Here is a 23,273-nt window from a genome sequence, read left to right on the forward strand (position 1 = left end):
AGGGGCGGGGTCACTTCCGCCGTTCTCCGGAAGCGGATGTGACGCGGGGCCGGGGAGGGAGCGGTGGGTGCCGGCGGCCGTTGCCGCCGCCATGGAGGCGCGGGAGCCGCTGCGGGAGCTGGGCGGCGCGCTGCGGGCCGTGCTGGCCCGGCTGCGAGGTGGGGGTCGGGGCCGGGCGGGGGCCGGGCCGGGCCCAGCCGACTCTCCGCTGGCTGAGGTCTCTCTCTGCCGTTACAGAGGGCGAACCGGGCGAGGGCCGAGATCCGTTCGAGCTGCCGCGCTTCTGGGACGCGCTAGGTACGGGGCGTGGGGCAGCGGGCCGGGGCTGGGGCGGACTGGGGCCGGGCTGGGCCGGGTCAGGACCGACACTGGAGTGGGCCGTGGGCCGGCCGGGCAGCGGCTCTGGGCGGAGGTAGGCCGGTGTCCACCATGCCGGTGCCTGGCAGGGCTCTGGCTTGCAAGCGGGATCCCCGGCGGGTCTCCGGCCCCTTGGCAGGGCGTTGGCGTTGGCGGAGCAGCGGGCAGGATCGAACAGTCATCACGGCTCGTTTTTTTCAAAGCCTTTGGTCACCGTTGAAGCCTCACGGCACATCCCGGTGAAGCTGTCACGGACCAAGGGCACAAAATGTGGTTGTGGCTATCACTGCCCACTAGGAAAAAAGCAGGCGTGGGACACGTGCAAGGTGCATGGCAGAAACACAGCATGGAATATTTTTTTCTTCTGTAGTGGGATTTAGTTTATGTTTTTGTATTGCTTGGAAGGCAGAAATGGTAACCAAGCAGCAGGGCAAAGAAGCACCTGAGATGTTGCTCATTTAGCTGCTCTGTTCTCTTTTACCCAAGTTACTTTCTATCCTTTTGCTCCCATTGAATCCTTTCTAGGTCAGACATTCAAAGTAACATCACAGGAAGCTACAAAGCTGAGTCTGGCATTCTCAAGGTCTCCACTGACTTCTGCGGAGGTGAGAGAACCCCCCTCCCCCGGACTATGATATTGCTGTGTGTGAGACAAGTTTCAGGTATCTCTTGGTTCACTTGCTTAAAACAAAGTCATAGAGTCATAGAATGGTTAGAGTTGGAAGGGACCTTAAAGATCATCCAGTTCCAACCCCACTGCCCTGGGCAGGGATACCCCCACTAGAGCAAGTTGCTCAAAGCCCCATCCAGCCTGGCCTTAAACACTTCCAGGAATGGGGCATCCACAACTTCCCTGGGCAACCTGTTCCAGTGCCTCACCACCCTCACAGGAAAGAATTTCCTCCTAATATCTAATCTAAATCTCCCCTCTTCCAATTTAAAACCATTACCCCTTGTCCTGTCATTTGGTTCAGCGCAAACGAGGCATGTCGGTATGGGCTGTGCATTGTCGAGTGTATTAATCCAATTCAAGAATTGCCGAGAGACCTAGTTTCTATAAGTTAGGGAGGCATGCCAAATGGAAGTATTCTTACATCCTTTCCTTTAACATCTACAGCTGGTTGCTGATAGAGATGGCATGTTGGACAATACAGACCTTAGATCTAACAAAGAATATGCAAGATTTTTGCTGTTAATTGAGAGAAGTTTATCACATGTGTTTGGAGGAGACAAAAAAACCCCTCCAGTTCAGAATAATGACCTAAGCTACTTCTTCCTCTCTGATGCATGACCACCACACCAGGGTGTGTTTTGTTACCAAATCATGATGCAGCTTTTGATATATCAAAAGTGTCATGTTATCAACACCTATAAGTACTTAAAGGGTGGGTGTCAAGGGGATGGGGCCAGTCTTTTCTCAGTGGTGCCCAGTGACAGGACGAGGAAATGGACTCAAACTTGAACATAAGAAGTTCCACCTAAACATGAGGAGGAACTTCTTTACTTTGAGGGTACTGGAACAGGCTGCCCAGAGAGGTGGTGGAGTCTCCATCTCTGGAGACATTCAAAACCCATCTGGACGCATTCCTGTGCAGCCTTCTCTGGGTGGACCTGCTTTGGCAGGAGGGTTGGACTAGATATCTCCAGAGGTGCCTTCCAACCCCATATCATTCTGTGATTCTGTACAGATCTTGCTTACCGTATCTGCTTCTTGTTCTGTATTTGTTTCTCAAGCAAGATGGCCGTTACTGTGCTTCCCTTTTCTCAAAGCAATCTGAATGTAAGTGGTTGCTTGTGAGACTTTCTAAATGCGGTGCAGCCAGGCACTACTCATGGTTAATCCTTTTGCCTGTCCATTTTCAGGATTGCCGGAAGCTGAGTGAAGACGTCCAAAATGCCATTCTTGCAGTTGCCACAGTGTACTACTGGCTTCCCAAGGGCCAAGGTGAGATATTGACGGCAGGGCAGTCACCGCTACATAGAGTGGTGGTTCCTTCACCTCTATATGAAGCCTATGTATATATTAGGCTCCATATTTCAGAGCCTAATACGAGATCTGGCATCTGCAGGAAAGCAAGTTATCATGAGCAGGTAGTCCCATTGTCAGCTGTTCTGTAGATTTGCAGCATGTTTATGAGTGAACCACTTCTCTGTCTACTCCTGCAGATTTCCATCTGTGAAAGAGTGATAATGTAGGAAGTTGTATAGTTGATTGAGCATTCATATTTATAAAGTATTGAGATTCTTGTCCAAAGTCCTTCTGAAACTGGGAGATATGTTGCTTCCTTCAAAATACCTGTAACTCGATTTATACAGTGTATCCGTACAAACGGAGCAGTCTCTGTGTTCATCTTCGGCAGTTACTTCCTGTCAGTGCTGACTTTGTGATAACTTTCTTGCTTTTTTTCAATCTCAACCAGGTACTACTCTTCGGAAGATGGTACGAGATGCTACCACTGAAGTAGTGGAAGGAATGATCCAACTCACAGAAACAATTCTCAGTGCTCCGTTGGAGAGGTAGTAATTTTCCAGAAAAAAAAAAGGGGAGGGGGGGAAGTTACTTGTTAGGAAGCAGCAAGTGCAGACTGCTTCCTAAGGGAAGAAGGGAGGCAGAAGCAGAGCATTGTTATGAGGCAGGAAGAGGCACAGTGTGTGAGCGAGCAGAGCAGTGCTGGTGAGGGCAGCGAGGCTCAGTGGAGAGTCCAGATGATCAGACGAGCCCGTAGCGATGAGGTCAAGCTGGAAAGTCAGGCCATCAAGTCAGGGTTGGGTCCAGAGAGAGTAACCAGCATCAGGCACCATCCAGTGATTGCCCAGCACGTCCATTATGATGAGTCGGATCTGAGATCAAGGCAGGAAGGTCAAGTCAGTGGATGAGGATCCAGGTCAGATTCAAGGGGTTATGATGCTGGGTGCAGACATAACTGCTACACAGCTGCGTGTAGCGCAAACAGGGCCCAGTGAAACAGCCTCAGGGTAAAAGCACCTTCTAGGGTAAGAAGGGGCTGGCCCTCGCTTCTGTCTTTCTTCATAATGCATCCTGTCAGCAGAGGAGCTGACCTTGTGTTTAAGCCAACTAAACTTCACCCGAGCAAACTTGACTCCTAAGAGGATGAAATACACTCAAGGCCCTGACAGTACCCTCTTGTCCTAGTGACTGAGTCAGGTACATTTGCCCACACGAAGAATAGAGTTTCATCCTGTCTGTGGCAAGGAAGGATGCTGGGAGCGGGATTCCCATGAAGGTGCTGGGTAGCATTTATGCTGTTGGGCAGTTTTTGCCCTTGGAGTGAACTGTTACACGCAATGGTTGCGCAACTTTATAAAGGTAGTTATCAGACCGCTGTGGACCGCTTCCTCTCATTATGGATTACACCCTTAGGATGCCCCTAGGCAGAGGTCAGCAATCTCTAATACAGACTTCTGATGGGCATGGATTCTGAAAGATAAATAATATTCCTAAGCACCTTGAGAGGCTTTTGTAAGAGGCTCCCACTATTTGTTCCAACAGATAATTAAACTCCATAGCACTTTTTGCTTTACACAGACATGAGATACTAGTGACAAGCTGGTTGGTGACATCTTTCCAGCAGAGCTTCTACTAGAGTGGGTCATCTTTGGTGCGGAAAATAAAAACAGTCTAGCAGAGAGCTGTTATTGAGTCTAACTTTGGGTGGCTTTGTTTTATTTCAGCTTGTCTCAGGAACAGCTTATATCAACTGGGGGTGTGTGGGAAGCGTGTGAGCAAGTGTCCAGCCTGCCACGAGGTGAGTATTCTATTGCAGAACAACAAAACTAGGACATGTTGTCTTGGAATGTCAGTAGCCCTTGCAAGAGGCATTCTGGCCAGTACAATGAAGGCTCGCTCATTCTGCAAAACCCAGCTGTTCCTGAAATGTATAAGCTTGGAAGCCAGGCTGGCCTCTTTGCATGGCAACAGTGCAGCTCTGAGCTCTGCAAAAAGTTTGATCCTATAATCTCAAGATCTAATCATCTTAGACCTAGATGAATGTTGTTGCAAGCTGATTTGAATCAGTGCAGTGCCACAGTGTTTGTCCTTTTGCTTTTGCAGATAACCAGGCAGCAGTTGCGTCAGCTCTGGCGGCATGTCTAGGTGTGGTCAAGGATGCTCTGGAGGAGATGGAACATGTAAGGAAGCCCCTAAGCCTTTGAGTGATGGATTACGGTGATGGAACGTGGGAATTGTTCTATATACAGGCTTTGATTTTAAGTTTGGGTTGATACGAGCTATTGTGTTATGCCTGGAGTTTTTAAACTCAAGCCTGGTTTACTTTTCTATAAGGTTTCTCTAAAGCCATGTCCTGAATTGGGTGGGGGGCAGTGCGGTGGTTTAGGTTGATGTCAGAATGGCACTATTTCCCAGGTTCTTGCTATTTGCTCTGTTGAAATGGACTGAGGGATTAGTTTTTCTTAATCCAGTCCTGGTAGGGTTAATAGAACCTGGCAACAGAGATGCTGGTTGGAGAGAGATTCCTCCATAAATTATTTGTATGATTTCTAGATTGTTTTCCCTTTTCTCCTGGGTGTTGCTGGATTTGATGTTAGGCTCTGAGCTTTCATGCGTCTGTGTTCACAGGCTCTGGCGGAAGGTCAGGACCCGTACAGTGACATCATGGAAGATGAAGAGCTGGGCTTTCGGGGCAACAGAGATACATATTGGTCAGAAGCTGACCGGAAGCTGCTTAGCTCCTGCATGGGATTAATGAAGGCTTCTAAAGCTTGCCTGAAGAAGGTCTTGGGTGTAGTGAAGGCTTATGGCAAAGCTGATTCTCCAGAGCAGATCGCTCAACTGGATGATCTTGCAGACATTGCTAATGAGATCAGTCCAAGGTAAGCAGGTCTCTCCCCATGCCACTTTTTTGCTCCAGAGCAGCCCCTGTCTTTCTTGAGTTCTAGAGAATGGATTAGGAAAACCTTTATGATATTGAAGGTGTGAGCAGGTGGTGGGAGCAGGTGTGATGGGAAAACTACTATGGCATAGGCTGTTGAGAGTTGTGTAAGTTAGGAGAGGAACATGTGTTGCAGCTTGTGGTGCAGCTGTGGCCATGTCTCACTCTGAGAGAGTGTCTGAGCATGTCAGAGAAGGCGGTGAGAAGCATCCCATGGGTATGACTGACATTGTCTACTTGTCACGCACTGTGGTTCCTGACTTAAATTCAGGGTGAGGGTAAGCTTTGACCAGGATCCATGAGTTGTGCTGTCAGGACCTTTCTTCCATTGCTCCTCTCTTCTCTTCTAGTGTCGATGAGCTGGCACTGAGCATGTATCCACCTGTCAATGAGTTGGCTGTGCGACTCAACGTAAGTATCTGCAGCCTGCACGTGGGCCTGCTCACTTGGCTATAGAGAAGGGGAAGAAATCAAATTAGAGTGATGATGTGACTGTTTGGCTCACTTGATTTCCCTTCTTTTTCTTTCCAGGCTGCTAAGTTGGCCTCGGTATTAAAGAAAGTCTTGGAGATTACAAAGTGAGTACGAGTTACGGTTTTACAAGTGTGTGTTCCCTGCCATGAAGGTTGATATCTTTCTGCCTCCTGTCAAAGATGGCTCATTTCTAGGCAGTAAATGCTGGCATTTTGTATTGTGATGTTATTCAGTCTCGAAGGGATGGGAGTAAGAAAAGGATGGTAGGGATGAAAGTGGTTCTCACTGAAGACACACGCAGATGAGTTAAAGTTTGGGATAAGAGTCATGGATGTGAGTTCTTCCTTGCTTAAAGCACTCTGGGGCTATAGCAGTCCTGTCTTAATGCTGGGGTAATTCAGCACTTCCCAATACCCATGTGCTGTCTGGATGCATAGCTGTAAGACACCCAGGAGGCTTTCCTAATGAATTTCCTCCACTTTTGCAGGACAAGCCATGTATGTCCACCATCAGAGGAAGGCTGGGTGCAGTTTCTAACTGATGCAGTAGATCACAACATGAACAAAATCAAGAACTTCACACAGGGTCAACTTTAGCCCTTCCATGTCTACACGTGTTGCTGCCACTGGCTCTGGCATATGCTTTTCCAGTGAATCGCGCTGCTCTCCAGCTACTGAGATAATAATGAGAACGATGTTTTTTAGGAGAGAACTTTACTGCCACTTGGTAAAACTTTGCCAGGAAGTTGCTCTTTGCTATTGCAGAAGGTGTCGTTTTGCTTGGATTCCTGGGATGGTGCAGTGCTGCATATTAATGCTGTGAACGTGACCCGTTCTTCAGACATTACACCTGCTATAGGGTTCAGAGAACAATAAAATATCACTAGATTTGCATGAGTGGCTTTATCTGTTTTCAGGTGACAGAGGATATATACGCAAGGAAAGGGTCTTGCTGCTTTTGCAAGCAGCCCGATGAACCATTAAAAAATATGCAGCACTGCTGCTATTTCCCCTCTAACCTTAGAGAAGAGTAAACTATCTTTTTCTTTTCTATTTCCTCAGAAGGTAGTAGAAAATATTATTTACTACTTTACCAACATCAAGGATCTGCCTAAGAGTGTATCTCTAGAGAAATGCTACCTCTATGATCACTTTAAAGTTCTAGGATGTCCTTTTTTTGCCACGGGTAAGGAAAAATGATAAAGCAGTGGGTTCAGCGCATTTGTGTGGTGAGAAATGCAGCATCTGCTTGAGAATTTAACCCGTCTTTGTCACAGTAAGGATCAACTTATAAAACTGGAGAGCAGGCATAGTGGCAGATGGGAGAGAGAATAATCAGACATGGTTTTAAATATAACTTTAATTAAACTGTTAACATCTATGCTTGCCTAAGATCAGAGCACAGATCATGAGCACTCTTTTGTAAACAGGACAGCAGGGACCTGTTCCAAGTCGGGCATCAGGCAGCTGCAACGTCTATAGTTTTGTAGCTCTTCAGGTTGTGGAGTTGAAGGGAGGTGAGATGCGCAGTGAGTCTTCGGGGCCCTGCTCGGATGGGGGTGAATGGGATTTGCAGCTCTTGACTGCTGTCGGGTTGCACGGAGCCCAGCCTGAAACGCAAGAAGGGGTTATACAGGAAGCGCACCTCTTTGTATTTCTAGTTCCCAGGGACCAGGAGATGCATTTGCTTGACAGGACTATGGTGCCAAAAAAAAAGGAAAGGAAAAAAAAAAAAAAAAAAGAGAAGGCTAGCAGTTATCTAAACTACCACAGCAGAGCTGTGATCTGACGGTAGTTTGGGAGGGAGGTATGACTGGAGGGTTGAACTCCCCGTGGAGACGTCTAAGGTTACTTTGTCCTAATGTAGCTTCTTGAGAGAACTGTGTTGGGGTTTTTTTCGTGTGAAGGAGAGCATGCCTTTTTGGATGACTCTTGGCTAAGTCAGGTTTGCCTGGTTCTTCAATACTTAAAATTGTACCCTGGGACTGTCTTTAGTGCTGACAGTGGGGAATGGGTGGAAAGATATGTCACAAACAGTGTAGTTTTACTCCACTTACAGATGTTCAAGTGGATAGCTAAAAAGCAATTGATTGCTTAACAGCAAATAATTTCTAAATTTCATAGCTCATTTCAGTGACCTATAACTTGTCTTAGTTAATGTGTATTTCTGCCCAAGTCTTGTGGTACTTTGCTTGTTACCCTTTTTGTTGGCAGGGGGCTTTCCTTCTGCTGTCTAGGCCTTTGGGGTTGAAGCTTTCACAAATGTCCTACTGGCTTCAACTTATGTATTACACATCTGTTCAAAGTTCTGTTATCTGGCATGTCTCATTTTTGGTGTGAAAATCTTCTGTATTATCTGTAAATAAAGGATGGGATGCCTGGGGTTTTCACGTAGCAGTCTCTTCCTGCCACGTTTTGCCTGCTTATTTCTGTGGAGAGCCTTTCCCGTGCAAAGGTTTCTCTAGCTTGTATTTTGTCTCTTTTTCCATTTACCGTTCTTAGATCAATCAGTTGGGACTTACCTGTACTTCCTTTGTCTGTAAATGAGCCCTCGTCCTGCAACCACTATCGTACACTTCTCCAGGGGTTCGGTGAGAGGGTTCAGGAGGCTGATCTTTGCTGTGCTTGGCTGATACTGTACCATATTTTCTGGAAACTGTTGAAAGAAGGAAATGAGCTGAAACTGAGAGAAGGAAGAAGATTCTTCTGTGACTAAAGGGAGATAAATGATTTTTTTGGTGCCAGATGTCTCAGCCTGAGCTGCTAGAAGATGCAAAGTCAAGCTTACTTTCTTCTCAACTACAGTGTGCTGCTGTAGTTTCCCTCTGCAGCCTCTGATTTCCAGACTGGTGAGCGAGTTAGGAGTCATGGGGGTTTCCTTATGCTCACACATAGACAAGGTAGAAGTGGGAGTACTGTATACAACAGCGTGGCACAACTTGCCTGTCTCAAGTGCTTTGAAAGCAGACAGCATGAGGAGAGACACTCAACCCAGAGAATTATTTTGCTACTTATGACTATAAACTGTTTTCTCACTGCTGCAGTAACAGAATGATAGATCTAACCTCAATAGTAAGAGGGGGCCCACAAATGCTGATCTCTTCCTGTGCAAAGTAGATGTAGAAGGAGTCCTCGTCTCTCAGCACGGCAGTCAGTCGAAGCAGATGGTTCTCTCCCACATCTTTTCTGTACTGTGAGTAAGGCACAAAGACCTGCAGGCTGTTCACTGGAATACAGAGTGGTGAAATACAGATGATGATGCAGGTGACAAGTACAGCCTGGTCTTAGCCTGCCTGGCACCTGGGAGTGTTTAGTGCCCAACTTTGTACTAAAAGCTACAGCATTTAGAAGCTTAAGTGATCCCAGCTGGATTTGCAGATTCAAAATGTCTAAGGTGATGTTGCTGAAGTGTTTTATTTCAATCACCTACAATCATTTATTCAGGTGGCTAAGTGCATTTTTCCTGAAGCGAGAGGACTAGTATACTGTTGTAGCCGTGCACCCAGTGGAGTTCTTACCTTCATTGCTTCTGAGGGTAAAATGAAACTCTTTCTTCCAAAGCTGGGTAATGGGCACACCATTATAATGTAGAGACTGGACCCCAACTACCAGGTGAGTAGCTTTTTCTCCTCCACTGTGGTTAAACACTTCAATGGAAAGCGGAACATCTTGTCCCAGTGTCAGAGAACTCTTTGACTGGAGGTGGATGAAAAGGTTGACTGGCTCTTCAAAGGCAGTAGGAATGAAGGTAAACTGTGTTTCGCTGCTGCTGCTGGTTGTCTCAAGTTTCTTTAACTTTCTGTAGGCTTTGTCAAGTACTTCTTTTTCCTGAAGAGAACCTGCCGCAAAAAAGGGGGCACATGTTGTAGTATTCTTTCTTGTTTACTCGGGTGAGGCAGTAAATGCAGAGGGATGGTGTTGAACCGTACTGCAGATAACGGTTTCTGAGAACATTGAGACATAATCCTGTTGTGCTTCTGGTTGGAGCAATTCGAGAATTCCAGCTGACAGGACACGTACACTGGATACACCTGAAAGATTCTACTTGGAAAGATTTGTCGTAGTTTTTAAAGCGCCTTGGTGCTACCGTCTGTCAAGAGTAAGAGAGGCAGTTGCCTCTTTAACTACAGCTGTAGCTGGGCTCAGCGCTGGGCTCTCCCGGGATGGATTGCAGCCAAGGAGACAGCGTGCCGCAGGCTGAGATAAGGTGGTAGGGTTGGGTCAGGGAAACAGCACTCGGTAATAGATTCCGAATGGGGAGCTGCTTTTTGAGGGAGGGATTTAGACAATATCTAGGAGCACAACAGTCCTTTTCAGAAAGCTGGAGTCTGAAATATATCTTTGTATGTTACAGGGGTAATGGGAGGTGAATGTTGAGAGTGTACAGGTAACAGAAATCGGGAAAGAAGGCTTTCCAGACAGGAAAGTGCCTGGGTGAAGAAAGGCTGGCCTCCTAGAGAGCTGGTTAATGCACTTAAGCAGGAAGAAATTTGGGGTAGGACCTGTGCTTTGATTCTGTAGACAGCAAGAGTAAGGTGGTGGTCTGCTATTCAGGAAGGGGAAGTAGGGAGAAGTGGGTGACCCTTGTGCTCTGGGGCTCTGCTCTCTAGTCCTTTACTTTTCACTTTTGATGCTGACAGGGAATGTGCTCAGCCACTTGCCTCCCCCGTACCTTCAGGATACTTGTAGTCGTGTGTGATATCCTCGCAGCGTTCACTGCCCACGCTCTTGGTGCTGATGTTGTTGCCGGTGTACTTTGTGCTACCGAAAGCTGGCTTGAGGGTGTCGTCTGCTTTTTGTATCCAGACCTGGCACTTGGCATTGATGGCAGCAAAGAAGTAGCAGACATCATAATTGATGTCTATATCCCCTTCCTTGATGGCTTTAACAGGGGCTGGCCCACAGAAGGATGGACCTGAAGAGAAAATGTGGCCCAGTTAAGATTCAGATGCTTTACCAGCTGGACCCATGCCTAGTTTAGTTCTATACTGGGAGCAGTGAAGTACCTAGTTTAGGAGGACATTAGGGAGCAGTACTGTGACAGAGCTCTTAGAGCTATAAAAGCTGCACAAACCGAACAGATGAATGGTGATTTAGTGCTTAAAGTCAACAGGGTGAGTCTCTGTTCTTTTGCATCCTTCTATGGGAAGTTGGGGAAGGGGGGAATTTTGAACTGCCTTATTTGCTCCCCGCTCCACTCCCTCCCACACCCCCCAAGCCCGTCTTTGATATCTTACCTTTGCTTTTTTCCTGGCAGGTGGCATCCAGTGCCTGCCACCCACTGTACTCTGGTAGCAAGTCCGCTCGAGCCATCCAGCATTCGTTCCACACGTGGAAGGTCCTGCAAGAGACAACATCACGTGCTGATACCAAGGGACTGAGCCCTGAGGTACAGTAAAGTTTTAGCCAAACCACAGTCAATTAATGCTCCTTTGAAAGAGCTCAGTGCATATGGAGGAGAGCAAAGACCATGGTTTTTGACACAAGTGGAGTTTCTCCAGCTGGACTGGCCTATCATTCTTCCTCTGTGGGCCCTAGTAATAGGGCACTCTTCAGTCTGAGTTGTGACAATTTCTCAAGAACAGGTCATGTAGACAGGATCTCAGCTGAGGTGTCTCCTGTCCTTCTCCCTGCGGCTGTTCACCTCTTTCTTTTCCCCCATCTATCACTTCCTAGATCCAGGTATTGCCTCAGATTCTTGCTTGGGCCTTGCCACGTTTTCTTACCAGACACGGGCACTCTTGTCTTGTGTAAGCAGTGTCCCGTCTTCGTCATAATACTCATCCACACTCAGGTTGCTGTTCGTGTTGTGAGCCCACGTAAAGCCTGTGACCACCCTGGTAGGAATTCCCAGGCACCTCAGAACTGCGCAGAAGAAAAAGCTGTGAATCAGTTGTGCGTCCTGCCCTAAGGGTGCCTCTGCTGAGAGATGTAGAGCCTTTTTTGGTTGTAGGAATGGCACTGGACCTGTTGTTTGGACTTTGCAAGAGTCATTGCCCCCTCAGGAAATAAGATATGTTAAGTGAATGGTGTGTACTGATATATCAAAGCTAGCGATGCTAAAGTTGATGAGGAAACTCTGAGTATCTCACCTAAAGATTAGAGGTTATGTTACTGGGATCTGTGTTAATCCAGGAATTTAGGCATATGCTAGAGATTCTGCAGACCAAATAAGGCTTTGCTCAACACAAAAGTTCTTTGGCCACCACTGTACCTGAGCACATGACTGCAGCAAACACCCAGCACTGCCCGTAGCGGACAGGCTTGCATTGCGATGCAACCCATTGCTGGAGGATGGGGCTGCTTCCCAGCCACTTGGAAGGGGGTGTCCCGTTAGAGTATTGCCCGGTCCCGTATTCTGTCAGGATTCCTCTAAGCTCATCACAGTTCAGCTGCAGGGAAGGAGGAGAGAAAGGTAGATTAAGGAATTGCCTCTCTTTGCTAGGTACACCTCACCCTGTTTGATGAAGCTACTCCCAAGGCAGATGAAGCCAAAAGGATTTTTTTTTTTTTTGTGCAAAGCATGAGGGTCATGGCTGAGCAGAACAAGTGCAACTGTCTCCCCTGAGATTTATTCTGTGAGTGTACTGTCACTACTAAGAAACTCCTGCAGCTCTATGTCTCTGCTGCAGGAGCATCAGGAAGGGCTGGAGATGGGCAGGAGGAGTTGTTTGGAATAGCCCTGGGCAGGCTTCCTCTTTGGTTGCCATAAACGGGTTGAGAAGATGCTGGCCTTCACTCTGCATTCACGTTTTCCTGGCCAGGGTCAGGGCTGCTCTCTGCTCTCCTTACCATGGCAGCAACTGTGCGGCAGATGTGAACAGGGTTCTTGCGTTGGCTGTGATCCTTGTTTCGTTGACGGCGTTCGCCTACATCCAGCAGCAAGAAGCAGATGTCAACAATATGCTTCTCAAACTGAAACAAGAACACATCATTTTAGGAGATTTGGCTTGAGGGTTTGTTCTCTGGAGTCCCTGCCAGGGTTTGTAACTGTGCGGATGATTTCTCCCTTTCTTATGGAGTGGGCTGCGGAGGAGACGTCCGGAGATTTGGAGGGGGAACACAACATAGTAAAGGCAGACCTACAGCTTTATTGAAGCAAGGTGGGAAATGCATTAGCATGATGCTGCATCCCCCGATTGAGGGAAATTGATGCTTTTCTGGAGCACTCTCTAGGCTGGCACAGAGGTACTTTTGTGATCTGGTGGCACTAAAGTGGAATAAAATCCTCTTCTAATCACTGTCTGTGTCAGATGGCCTTGGGCAAATGGGAAGATTTACTTGTCCTCACTTTACCTGTAAAATAGAGACAGTATTACTAAGGTCTGCTAAATGCTTTTATATTTGTTGATGAAAGGAAGGCACACAAAGCCTAGACAGAAATCAATGCATTTCTTCATAGAGGACAGCCTGAGAAGGTAGCTAAAATTACATATACTGGATTACTTCATACACAGGTCCCTGTTCTCCTGCACAGCCTTAGACATAGACAGTGAGTGCAGAGAGCAAGTTCTTTCATCACAGTATGGGAATGGGTAACGTCCTGTACAGAAGGGACATATGCACCCTTCCTCTGCTGGTGGCTGTAACACAGCACCGATGTATTGGCCACTTGCTTACCTGACTGAAGTCCCAGGGTTGTGCCAGGACTGCATTTTCAGTCCCCCAGTAGATGATACCCTCTTGGTTTAAAATGTACTCCTGCCGCTGTGCCTCGTTAGCCAAGAACACCTCATCATCTAGATTAGAGGAAAAAAGCATCAGGAAGAAAGCATTGCTGGTCCCAGATGCACTTGCCTCTCTCACACATCAGCAGACTCCACTGCAGTCCAGGGACTTGGGCAGTCCCTGACGTTCTGCCCTGGAAAAATACCACAGATTCTGAACCAGGCAGGAAAGAAGAATTTCATTGTCATCTCTGTTTCCGTGTTCAAAAAGTTCCTCCAGACCTAGGCTATTGCACTAGCCAGCTCTTTTACTCTCCTGGCTGTCAACTTCTCTATTCCTAAGAAAGATACAGTGGCCTTAATTGGACCAATTATTATCTTGACTCATCTTAAAATCTTTCTGATAGGAAACACTTTATCAAACATTTTTCCCTTAGCAGGAGGACAGAGCTCTGGCAGTGGGGTACTCCAGGAAGGAGGCAGAAGTGCTGAGGAAGGCAGCTTTCAGCTTTTATTAGCCCCCACCTCCTTCCTAAGGTGCTGTGAGGAGCAGGGCAGGAATGGTGGGGAGCACTAGGTGACTCAGCCTCAACCTCCGTGGAGGCAGAACGCCAGAGCTCAAAAGCTGTGGTTGTGAAGTGACCTGGTCCCTGCCTGTCTCTGCATTTCTGACCACGTACCTTGGCACCAGGGATTAAAGAGAAGGGTGAAGTTGCCCAGGAGACACTGAGCCTTGGAGGCATGTAAAAGCAGAGTGTAGTGGCCAATGGGAGCGTTGGCAGGTGTGTTCACAGAGATGGTCCAGAAGCATGGGTCCTGTTCTTCCACTGCTGCGCTCCACTGCTTCTGGTCTCCCAGGCTGGAGATGGGGAATTCAGTCTGGGTTCCATCTGCTTTGGAAGGACGTAATCCTGCAGCCAAAGAGATCTGGTTGTGGCCATTGCAGACATGCACCCTCACCCCATGCAGGTTGCAGGGACCTTTTCTATATCTGGAGCCACAGCTCTCCTTTCTTCTGAGAGAGTCTTAACGCCTAGTGGATCTTGCTAAGGTTAGTACTGCACTCAGTTTGAAAGTGGGATGTGTATTTCATAGATTTGTAGAAACCAGAAACAGCCAGAACGGTGCAGACCTGCTGCTCCTGGGATTCGGTGTCTCGTAACAAAAATCACAGCCAAATGCTCAGATGATGGTAAAACAAGTTGAGGCTGAGCGCCGCTGCCCTTCTCAGGTGTCTCACTAGAAAACACTCGGTAACAGAAAACACCTTTAACAGGACAGCAAAGTTTGAACATTCCTAAACCAGACAGACAGAGAAGAGGTCCCATGAGTACTTTCAAATCCGAGTAATGAACCTCCATGGGTTATTGTGTCTCTTCTGGAAAGAGATCTGGTTTTGAGCCTGCAGCCCAAGCAGCAGGAGACTCTACTCTGCCTTAGATAAACAGTTTACTGGCCTCACTTCTAAATGTGGTCACCTCTGTCCAGCTCTGGGAGATGGCTTTTGCCACCAGCTCTGTTCTTCAGGAGGGTGGAGGACTAGAGCTCTGATAGGTATGGTAAAGACACGTTACCTGTCTGTACTATGAGGGAGGTCCTCTTCAGCTGCCGCAGGTAGTTGTGTATTGGAACTGAGAAGCTCACAGTGATAGTGAATGGCTGCCCCCGCCTCACTATAAGCCTTTCAGTGCTGATTTCTTCTGTGTGGTGGTTACTGTTGTTCATGGTGATCTTGAAATCACATTTTTTGGTGCTCAAACCTGTAGTGTGAGAGGGTACAGAATGAGTTTGGGGCTGTGAGCTGCCTGCAGTCTGGCCTGGGGCCACATCCTGGTACCCACAAACGGCAGATCATGTATTTCTCCACTCAGACAGTGCCTTCAAGACTTTCTGCCCAGTAACTGTAAAGGCCCTCACTCTGAGCTTGGTTGTTCTTTTGTCAAGTGGCTAATAGCCCTGCACCAGTTTAAGCTTTACAAAGCCAGCTCTGACCTCATATATTTTCTTCTCTGTGATGAAGATGTCTGCTCTGGTGATCTTGTAGACTGGTGAGTCACATGCAGTCTGACTCCCTCCCCTTTGTATGACTTTTCATGGATCTTATTGTCACTTTCTTCAAGGTTGCTTGGAACCTGGACCCTCTCCTTGCTCAAGTGGCATCATGTAGTCATCTCTGCTTCAGTTTTGCATCCTGGCATACCTTCCCTCACCCTCTGTCCCCCCCTCCCCTATATTAAGGATAACCCTCTTGCCTTTGCTTCCAAACCCTCACATCTGCCTTAGCTGCCTCTCACTGCTTCTCTCAAGCTCCAGGTAGGCATTGATACCAGCTTCTGTTTGCTGCCCCTTTTTGTGCAGTCCTCCATGTGAATTGAACTGCCTTAGCACTTAGAGCACTCTGCAAGAGGCTCATCTCTTCTACAATCCTCATGAACACTGTCCCGGAGCAGGGACAGTTGTTTTTCCTGAATGACAACTGGCAAATGCTTGGGACTAACCGAAGTGATTTTTGCTTACCTTGGCCCATGTCTGGTTCCCTGTACTGCAACAGTCTTCAACTCCTGCTTGTTCTGGTGGGCAATGGCTCCTTCCTTCAGCTTTCTGTAAAAATTACCCCCTTGCAGAGTTGTTTGCTCAATTTCTTGATACAGGGTGGGACGTGATGTTGCCACTTCTCCTTCAGCTTATCTTGCTGGTCTGCTCTGCAGAAGTTGAGGACTCTCTTATCTCTCAGACCACACTAAAGAGCAGAAAGGGGTGACTTTTCCTAGCTACAGATGAAGTTAAGTTCCACAGTGGGATGCAAAGCCTTTAAAGACAGACAGTGACAGTTTCTTCAACGAGCTGTGCATTGTGGACCCCAGAGTAGGAAATACAAGTCTTAAATCGGCTCTAAATAATGCACACAATGCACTTCAAGTGTAAGTGTTGAAGAGCTGCTCTCCAGCACTGACTCTAATCTACCTAGAACCTAAACCCTTCAAGGAGTAAAAAATAAAAGGTCAATATATCCATTGTCTGTATGCCTAATTCAAAAAGTGAAACCACTTCAAAATGAGGAAACTCATTATCAACTAAAAAATGTAAAATTTCTGTGGCATAATGCAGACTATTTAAAAATATCACACTGGAGATGTAGACTAAATACGTTCTTAAAGTTGCCATAATATAAAAGGAAGGTCACTGCATTGATAAATAATTGGTTAGAAGACAGGAAATAAGACAGCAGAAATAAATAGTTTTCACTGTGGAATGAGACACCAGTAGTTCTGCAGACATTCCACAAATTCATAACTCATTTGAGAAGCTGATAAAAAGCCAGGAGGTGGTAAAGCTTGCTCAGTTATTCTGAGTAGTAAAGACGAGGGAGGCAGCTTTGGAAAAGTTGTTGAGGAACCTGAAGATACTGAACAACCAGGCCATAAAATAGCAAGTAGAGATCAGTGTAGGCACATATACAATAGGAAAAAGGGACCCATATCCTACATAAGCAGCGATGCATTCAGAGGTAGTTGTAGCCATTCCAGACTGAGATTTGGATTTACACTAGATAGCTGCTGCACAACACGGTCCAGGGAGCTTGGTGGTTTTCTTTGTATTTGCATCTGCTTTACAGTTGCTTACTCATATGCGCAATTTAAGCTAAATACAATGTCGCTTAGTTTTTGTCACTTACAGCATAGTTGTAATTGTGTAGATTCACTTTCACAGAACTGCACGATGGCTGAGGTTGGACGCGACCTCTGGAGGTCACCTTGTCCAAGCCAGGTATTTGTCCCGTCACCGCTGCTCATGATGGCTGCGCATACACACAGTACCATCTCTTGGTCAAATTGGAATCTGCAAGTAATATTTGCTATGTAGGATGCACTGATGAGCACTTTGTAATAGAGAATTGTTCCTTTTTATCTTTCAGTGGGCTAAAAATGCCCGTTGAAGAGGTTAACACACAAAAGAGACTGCCGCTTACAGTGCTCGAGTGCTTGCACTTGTTCCACCTGGTGAGAATTTGTGGTCCTACATTAGATAACCTGAGGTTTTTCATCCAAGATCTGAGAAAAAGAAACAGGAATTGGCCACTGCAGGGGTCAAAACATTCAGCCAAAGTAGTGAGATTTCCTACTTGTGAGTCACCTTTCTTTCTGTCTGGAATATGGGATTCTTATATGTTGTTTTTCAGCACAAGGCTGTTGGTAGTGATATGTTCTGTGTCAGGAGGTGGGCAAGTGGACAGTCCTTCAGATACAATGACAGGTCACTCTACTATATGGGTCCTCCAAAGATGTTGCCCTAAGATCCTCCAGCAAAGATCAGACACTTCAGAAAAATAGTATTTTTTTCAGTCTGAACTGTAAAGGGAAAATTCAGTAACCTTTGACTGACTTTGTCTTGCAGGTTTGTTTTAAGGGTGGTTCTTTCATATGCTTTCTATATAGCTATTACATACATGTTTCTGGCTCCAAAAAGAGAAAATCTTTTCAGCAGGAGCAACTTATCTTTGCTGGAACTTCAGGAACAGCATTCATGATGGCGTTCTTTTGGAAAGACTGGGTTTGGTTTTTCCCTGCAAAATCCACCTCTCCTCTAAGTTGTCCTCACTGATCTCTCCAGTTGCAAAGTCAACTTGATGCCAGGTTTATTTTTCAGGCTTTCTTTTATTCAAGAAGTCGAAGCATGTGAGCTCAAGCTGTCCTTTATTATAACGTGTTCCAGCCCATTGCCCTGTACAGTTGCTAGCTGTGAACATAATTTGCTCACGCGTTTACAGAATCACAGAATCACATGGGGTTGGAAGGGACCTCTGGAGATCATCTAGTCCAACCCACCTGCCAAAGCAGGTCCACCTAGAGCAGGTTGCACAGGAACTTGTCCAGGCAACACATGTTAACGTTTAACACACGTTAATCACGCTGCTGAGATGTGCCATTGTTTGTAAAACTACGGTTGTAATAGATAAGCATTCTGCTTATGCTGATTTCAGCCTCTGAACCTGAGGCTGCAGTATTGTGAGCATCAGTGTTGGCACGTGTAACCTCACATGCACCAGATCCTTGAAATCAACCAAGTGAATTCCCTTCTTCATTGTAAGGATTTGGCAAGAATCACTCACAATTAACCACATCCAAACCTATACTTGACTCTAAAATGCAACAAAAGCGTAAGCACGTACAGCTTGCTAGACTGGATCAGAGTGGAGGTTCATCCAGTCTGATCTGGTCTCTGACAGTAGACAACGCCAGGTGCCTCAGAAGAATGTGCATCAGCTTCACCCTAGCAAGTGTGGCGTCATCTCCCAGTTGATGATTTCAAGACTGAGTATGTCGTGATATGCAAGATTTAATATCACTCTGAGAGTTCTTGTTAAGGATAAATATTCTTTGTAGTTGCCGCCACCTGTCTCCTTTGCAGTCTAACGTGTCATTAGTGGGAATCACAGAAGCAAAAGGTGCTGAGATCTCAGTTGAGCTGCCTGTTTGTGCTGAGCTCTCCTTCTGCGCTTGATATGGTTGATGTAACAGTCTGCACGATGGCTGGCTAAAACTGCTTTCCGACTGTATTTACCAAGCTGAATTTCACTGAGTGTTATATTGTCCTCTGTTTTACCTTGTTTGGGACCCTCTGTTCCTTGTAGTTTTGTAGTCCTCAATAATTTAAATGGCTTTATGTCATGAGCAGATTTTGTACCCTTTTTGCACTCTCTTCTTGCATTGCTTCTTCTGAAAAACTTCATCCAGGTCTAGGCAAGTGTTGTCACTGTTCTGTATCCGCTACATCCCTGACATGCTCATAGAAATCTAAAGCAAAAGTGATCCAGAGGATCCTTGAAAGTCTCAACCCTGCGTGGATATTACTGTGTTACTATCTTCATAGTGCTTGAGGATTCTTGTTGTTTTGCAAGTCCAAATATAAATCTGTAAAATTATTTTATCATCTTTATTACCTATAAAAATAGAAGCTGAAAATGTTACATGAGTGTCTCTAAAAACTGGGTCTCTTTCTGAATATAGTGATAAAAAAATCCTTACATCTAAATTTCCCTTTTATTGTGTCTAAATTTCCAGCTCTGCCATGGCACGTGTATGAATTAGATGTGAATTTTCTTTATTGGTGGAATTTCTTGTTTCTTTAGAGCAACAAGAAATGTTATTGTACACTGTGCCTTTTGTTTTGTCTTGTATAGCGAGCAGTGCCCTCCACTGAGTACGCAAGAGTGATAGATACCAAGTGGTAAAGCAATGCAGCTTTGGTGACAGCCGAAAGAACCAAGTGATTTGAAACTACCAACTTTGGTAATTTCTGTTTGGTTTGGTTTTAATCTGTAAAAGGCTAGTAATTCAATTGACTGCCTGAATCAAGGCTCTAGAAACTTAGATCAGGAGAACAGAACGGTGAGGAGAAAGATTCACCATCCTGGAGATGTCTTCCAAGACCAATTAATAGTATGGATGTGTCTCATCAGCTAGCGCTCACTTAATTTTTTTTGAGTGATCAGAATGCAATGAGGGCTGGGTCAGCCTCTTGGGCATGCTGAGATTTAAACTGCATATTTATAAAGAAAAATACTGATAATTAGCCATATTTTACTCCAGCAACTCCCATTGACTTATGACTAAGAGCTGTGTAAAGATTGTGGGTTTGACAAAAGCTATTTAAATCCTTCCTTGGGCACTTACACATTTTTCTCTGTAATAAACATTAGTTTAATTGAACAGTTGCCTGATGTCTAAGGCAGGAAGAATGTGTATTTCTTGTACGTGGCGCTGGCCAGATCTGCATTTTAACCCTGGGACTGAGCTGGGTGCGGTTGCCGCGGGCGGTTGATAATTCCGACACCCCGAAAAGCCAGCACCCCCGAGTGTTGCAAAGCTTGGAACTTGGCACGAGCATTAGGGCTGATTTTCCTTCTAACAGCAGGCTTCCCTTACAAATGGTTAATTAGGATGAGGTCATTCCAAGCTCATGTGACAAACACTGCCTGAAATTTCCTGGATTGTATTTAAGGAGAAATACTGAAGGGATTTGAATGGAATGGCTGTACTGTGTGTTAAATGTAACGACAGTCTGCATTCTTGCAAGATTTAATGAGATTTTGTGAAACACCATCGCTACCTCAAGGCCTTTTCTGAGGGTAGTGGGGAATTGTATACCTTGACTTTCCAAGATCCTGCAAGACTTAATTGATGGGTGCGAAGGTACCTATTCCCCTCTCCGTTGCCTGGAGAAATCTGAATTCCTCTGTGTGTGTGTGTGCGTGTGTCCCCTTTTCAATCTTCATTCCAGTCTCTCTGGGCTGACTAGTTTTGACAAGCTTACGCATCCCTTGTAACTATATGTGTGGGTGGCAAAATATTGTAATTGATGTAATAAAATAGGAGTTTACATCTTTTGGAGGTTTTCTTGGCTTTAAATCAAAGACATTTAAATGAGACCTCGGTTCAATCTGTGTCACTGAGTCACTTCGTGTCCGTGAAACATTCTTTCTGGGGGAAGAGTTGGGACTGCATTGCTGGACAGTAGTAGGTGTTGTCAGGAGGAAAAGGGTAAATTTTTCTCTTAAGAACGTTCAGATCTTTGCTATTTTGGCTTGTTAGCTCTGCCAGGCATAAACGGACACAGTGCTGGGATTTGGATATGGACAGCATAATGCCTTCTTCACGGAGGAGGATGATCTACTTTAACCACCTTTGTGGAATGAGGATGTGTGACTGTAATTCTGAATTTTCATACATTCTTCTGATTATACTCTCCTGAGCCTTTCCTTCCCATCCTGTACTTTCGTATCTGGAAATATCGCAAAGTATCTGCCTTTGCAAACAGAAAAATCGGTCTTTTTTTTCCTGTCTGCTTTGTGATACCTGCGTGAAAGGAAACAGGTGGAACTTCCTCGGACAGAATTTAGGAGGGCAGATACAGCGATTTTGTAAGATGCAGATAAAGGGCTGGGTGAAGTGTGTGGCAGGAGGCGTGGGCAAGAAACAGCCTTGAAGGCGGTGCCTGTGCAAAACAAAAATACACGTCATGGGCTGCTTTTTCTCAAGTGCTCTTATAGACAAGTTTGGCCAATTCTCCCGGTGGTGCAGTGAGGAATTTCTGACCTGAAGCAAAGTAAAAACACCCAATGTCTACCCCAGCCGCCACTCCAATTTTATCAAAATGCATAATGCCAAAATAATTAGGACTGATGCATTGACTGATTACTTGCGTTGGTTATGGCTTCTGAACACGACTGCTGCCTATTAGTCCTGGAATAGATTCAGCCTAGTAGGGGATGGCGTTACAAAGCCAGAGAGCATTGAAAGCGGGTCCCCACACATTAATTTCCTCTTTGGGAAATTGCTGGTGTTTATGCCTAGCAAAGCCTTTGAAAATACCCCAAGGCGGTTGCTGCAGTTCCTTATGAAGAGGGTACGGTTTGGGGTCCTTTGCTGTGGGTCAGTGTGGTGGCTCAGTCAGGTTTTCCTGCAATTAATCTGCCAAATTGGCACCTTTGTCTTGTCCGTCATTTGTATTTAAAATGCAATGAAACATAGCAGTCAGATTCAGTTACATGTAAGTCCTGAGAGCTTTTAGCTGTGCTTAAGTTAGAAAAGTTATAATAGAAAGTATTTAGGTAATTTCTATACACAAAACAGTATAGGTATCGGTTTGGGCTTTGTCTGAAGCTATTTCTGAAGATACTTTGTGAAATTGAGAGCCTAACTAGGCAGGGTATTGAGAAATGTACTTATTCATTACATCTGCTGCATCTTTTTCTTTCTTTTTGCCTAATAGGAACAGGAACCAGTTTTTCCCCTCCTGTAAACTCTTTTTAAAATCAACTTCTTTTTTTCATCTTTTTTTTTTCTTATCTTCTTTTTTCTGAGTTGTTGGTAGCTATTCTAGCGTCTGTGGCGCCAGCGCTGCATAGCACCAGTTACAGTCATATTCTCTTAGACCAAATGCATTTTGTTTAGGTGAAAACAGAATGATTTCTTGAGTACAATATTCTCTTTTCCTATGAATTCCTAAAATTTCTCATGTCCTGAAGATCTAACCACCAGTAAAAATAAAAGTTCCTTCTATTTTCCTTTTAGTGCTCACTAAAAAGACTAAACTGAGGCAAAGACTTTTTCTTATCACATCTTTTAGAAGAATCCTGTGTATATCTGTGCAACTACATAAATAACATATCTCTAAAGATTATATTGTCTTAGATAAAACTAGGAATGATACTTTTGCATATGTGATTGATAGAAGGAGGCTTTCGCAAATGGAGGTTTAAGACTTGGATGAAACATTATGCTCCTGGAAGAGAAGAGATTTTATTTGTGCACCTGCACTGCTTCTGAGTCCACTTGCTGTGAGATCTCTAGTTCCTCAAAATATTTTGTGACTTGCATGAAAATTTCCGTGTATTTCTGCCTCTATGGGTTTGTCATACCTAAATGCTGTTTTATCCAATAGGAAATTTCATAGAAGCTGCTGTTAAAATGTCAATTGATTCAAATACAATTTTACATTCAAATGCCAAATTTATTACCCGGAATCTTCTTTGGGAGAGGGTGATTGTAGAGATGTAGCCACTTGAACAAGATGTGGGGCTGAACCCATAGTATAGGGGCTATAAGGCGTCTCTTGCGTTATATTTTCCTTGTTAAATACTTCCCCCCACCCTGCCCTCAGGAGCCAAATGCTTTTCTTTTTTTCCTGGTAGAGCCAATGAAAATAAGTGATAATTACAGCTATATGAGGAGGTGAATTTGCAAGATGTATGTACATGAAAATTTGCTGAGTAGTTAACTACAGTGTGTTAGTTATTACTACAGATAGAAATGTAATGTGTTTTGGTCTCCATAAGGTTGACTGGGATGATGATTTATCTATTT

At 45.4% G+C, this 23,273-nt stretch overlaps 2 protein-coding genes across 2 annotated transcripts; one reads left to right on the top strand and one right to left on the bottom strand.

Annotated features, from left to right (window-relative positions):
• The first annotated feature begins 52 nt into the window (after nucleotides 1-52).
• On the top strand, nucleotides 53-8,132 carry CCNDBP1 (cyclin D1 binding protein 1). Its single transcript, XM_074157134.1, has 11 exons — nucleotides 53-158; nucleotides 238-297; nucleotides 883-962; nucleotides 2,221-2,302; nucleotides 2,778-2,874; nucleotides 4,051-4,124; nucleotides 4,430-4,506; nucleotides 4,955-5,208; nucleotides 5,618-5,678; nucleotides 5,799-5,845; nucleotides 6,229-8,132. Exons 1-11 carry the CDS (start codon nucleotides 92-94, stop codon nucleotides 6,335-6,337), a joined length of 1,008 nt encoding a protein of 335 aa, XP_074013235.1. The 5' UTR covers nucleotides 53-91; the 3' UTR covers nucleotides 6,338-8,132.
• Nucleotides 7,083-16,043, bottom strand: LOC141470849 (protein 4.2-like). Its single transcript, XM_074157133.1, has 13 exons — nucleotides 15,925-16,043; nucleotides 14,982-15,167; nucleotides 14,088-14,318; nucleotides 13,361-13,479; nucleotides 12,533-12,655; nucleotides 11,955-12,132; nucleotides 11,467-11,605; nucleotides 10,978-11,081; nucleotides 10,413-10,655; nucleotides 9,259-9,579; nucleotides 8,806-8,966; nucleotides 8,263-8,396; nucleotides 7,083-7,350 (listed from the first exon to the last, which is right to left on the bottom strand). Exons 1-13 carry the CDS (start codon nucleotides 15,932-15,934, stop codon nucleotides 7,200-7,202), a joined length of 2,100 nt encoding a protein of 699 aa, XP_074013234.1. The 5' UTR covers nucleotides 15,935-16,043; the 3' UTR covers nucleotides 7,083-7,199.
• Between the last annotated feature and the right edge of the window lie 7,230 nt (nucleotides 16,044-23,273).

This window comes from Numenius arquata, chromosome 12 (genome assembly GCF_964106895.1).
Source record: "Numenius arquata chromosome 12, bNumArq3.hap1.1, whole genome shotgun sequence".
Taxonomy (NCBI): Eukaryota; Metazoa; Chordata; class Aves; order Charadriiformes; family Scolopacidae; genus Numenius; species Numenius arquata.

Coding starts and splice junctions, on each gene's coding strand:
- CCNDBP1 (XM_074157134.1), top strand. CDS start 92: ATGGAGGCGCGGGAGCCGCTGCGGGAGCTGGGCGGCGCGCTGCGGGCC. Junction 159..237: donor CGTGCTGGCCCGGCTGCGAG/GTGGGGGTCGGG, acceptor CTGCCGTTACAG/AGGGCGAACCGGGCGAGGGC. Junction 2,875..4,050: donor CTCAGTGCTCCGTTGGAGAG/GTAGTAATTTTC, acceptor GTTTTATTTCAG/CTTGTCTCAGGAACAGCTTA.
- LOC141470849 (XM_074157133.1), bottom strand. Junction 14,319..14,981: donor CTCCCTCATAGTACAGACAG/GTAACGTGTCTT, acceptor CTTTGGCTGCAG/GATTACGTCCTTCCAAAGCA. Junction 11,082..11,466: donor GACAAGAGTGCCCGTGTCTG/GTAAGAAAACGT, acceptor TGTCTCTTGCAG/GACCTTCCACGTGTGGAACG.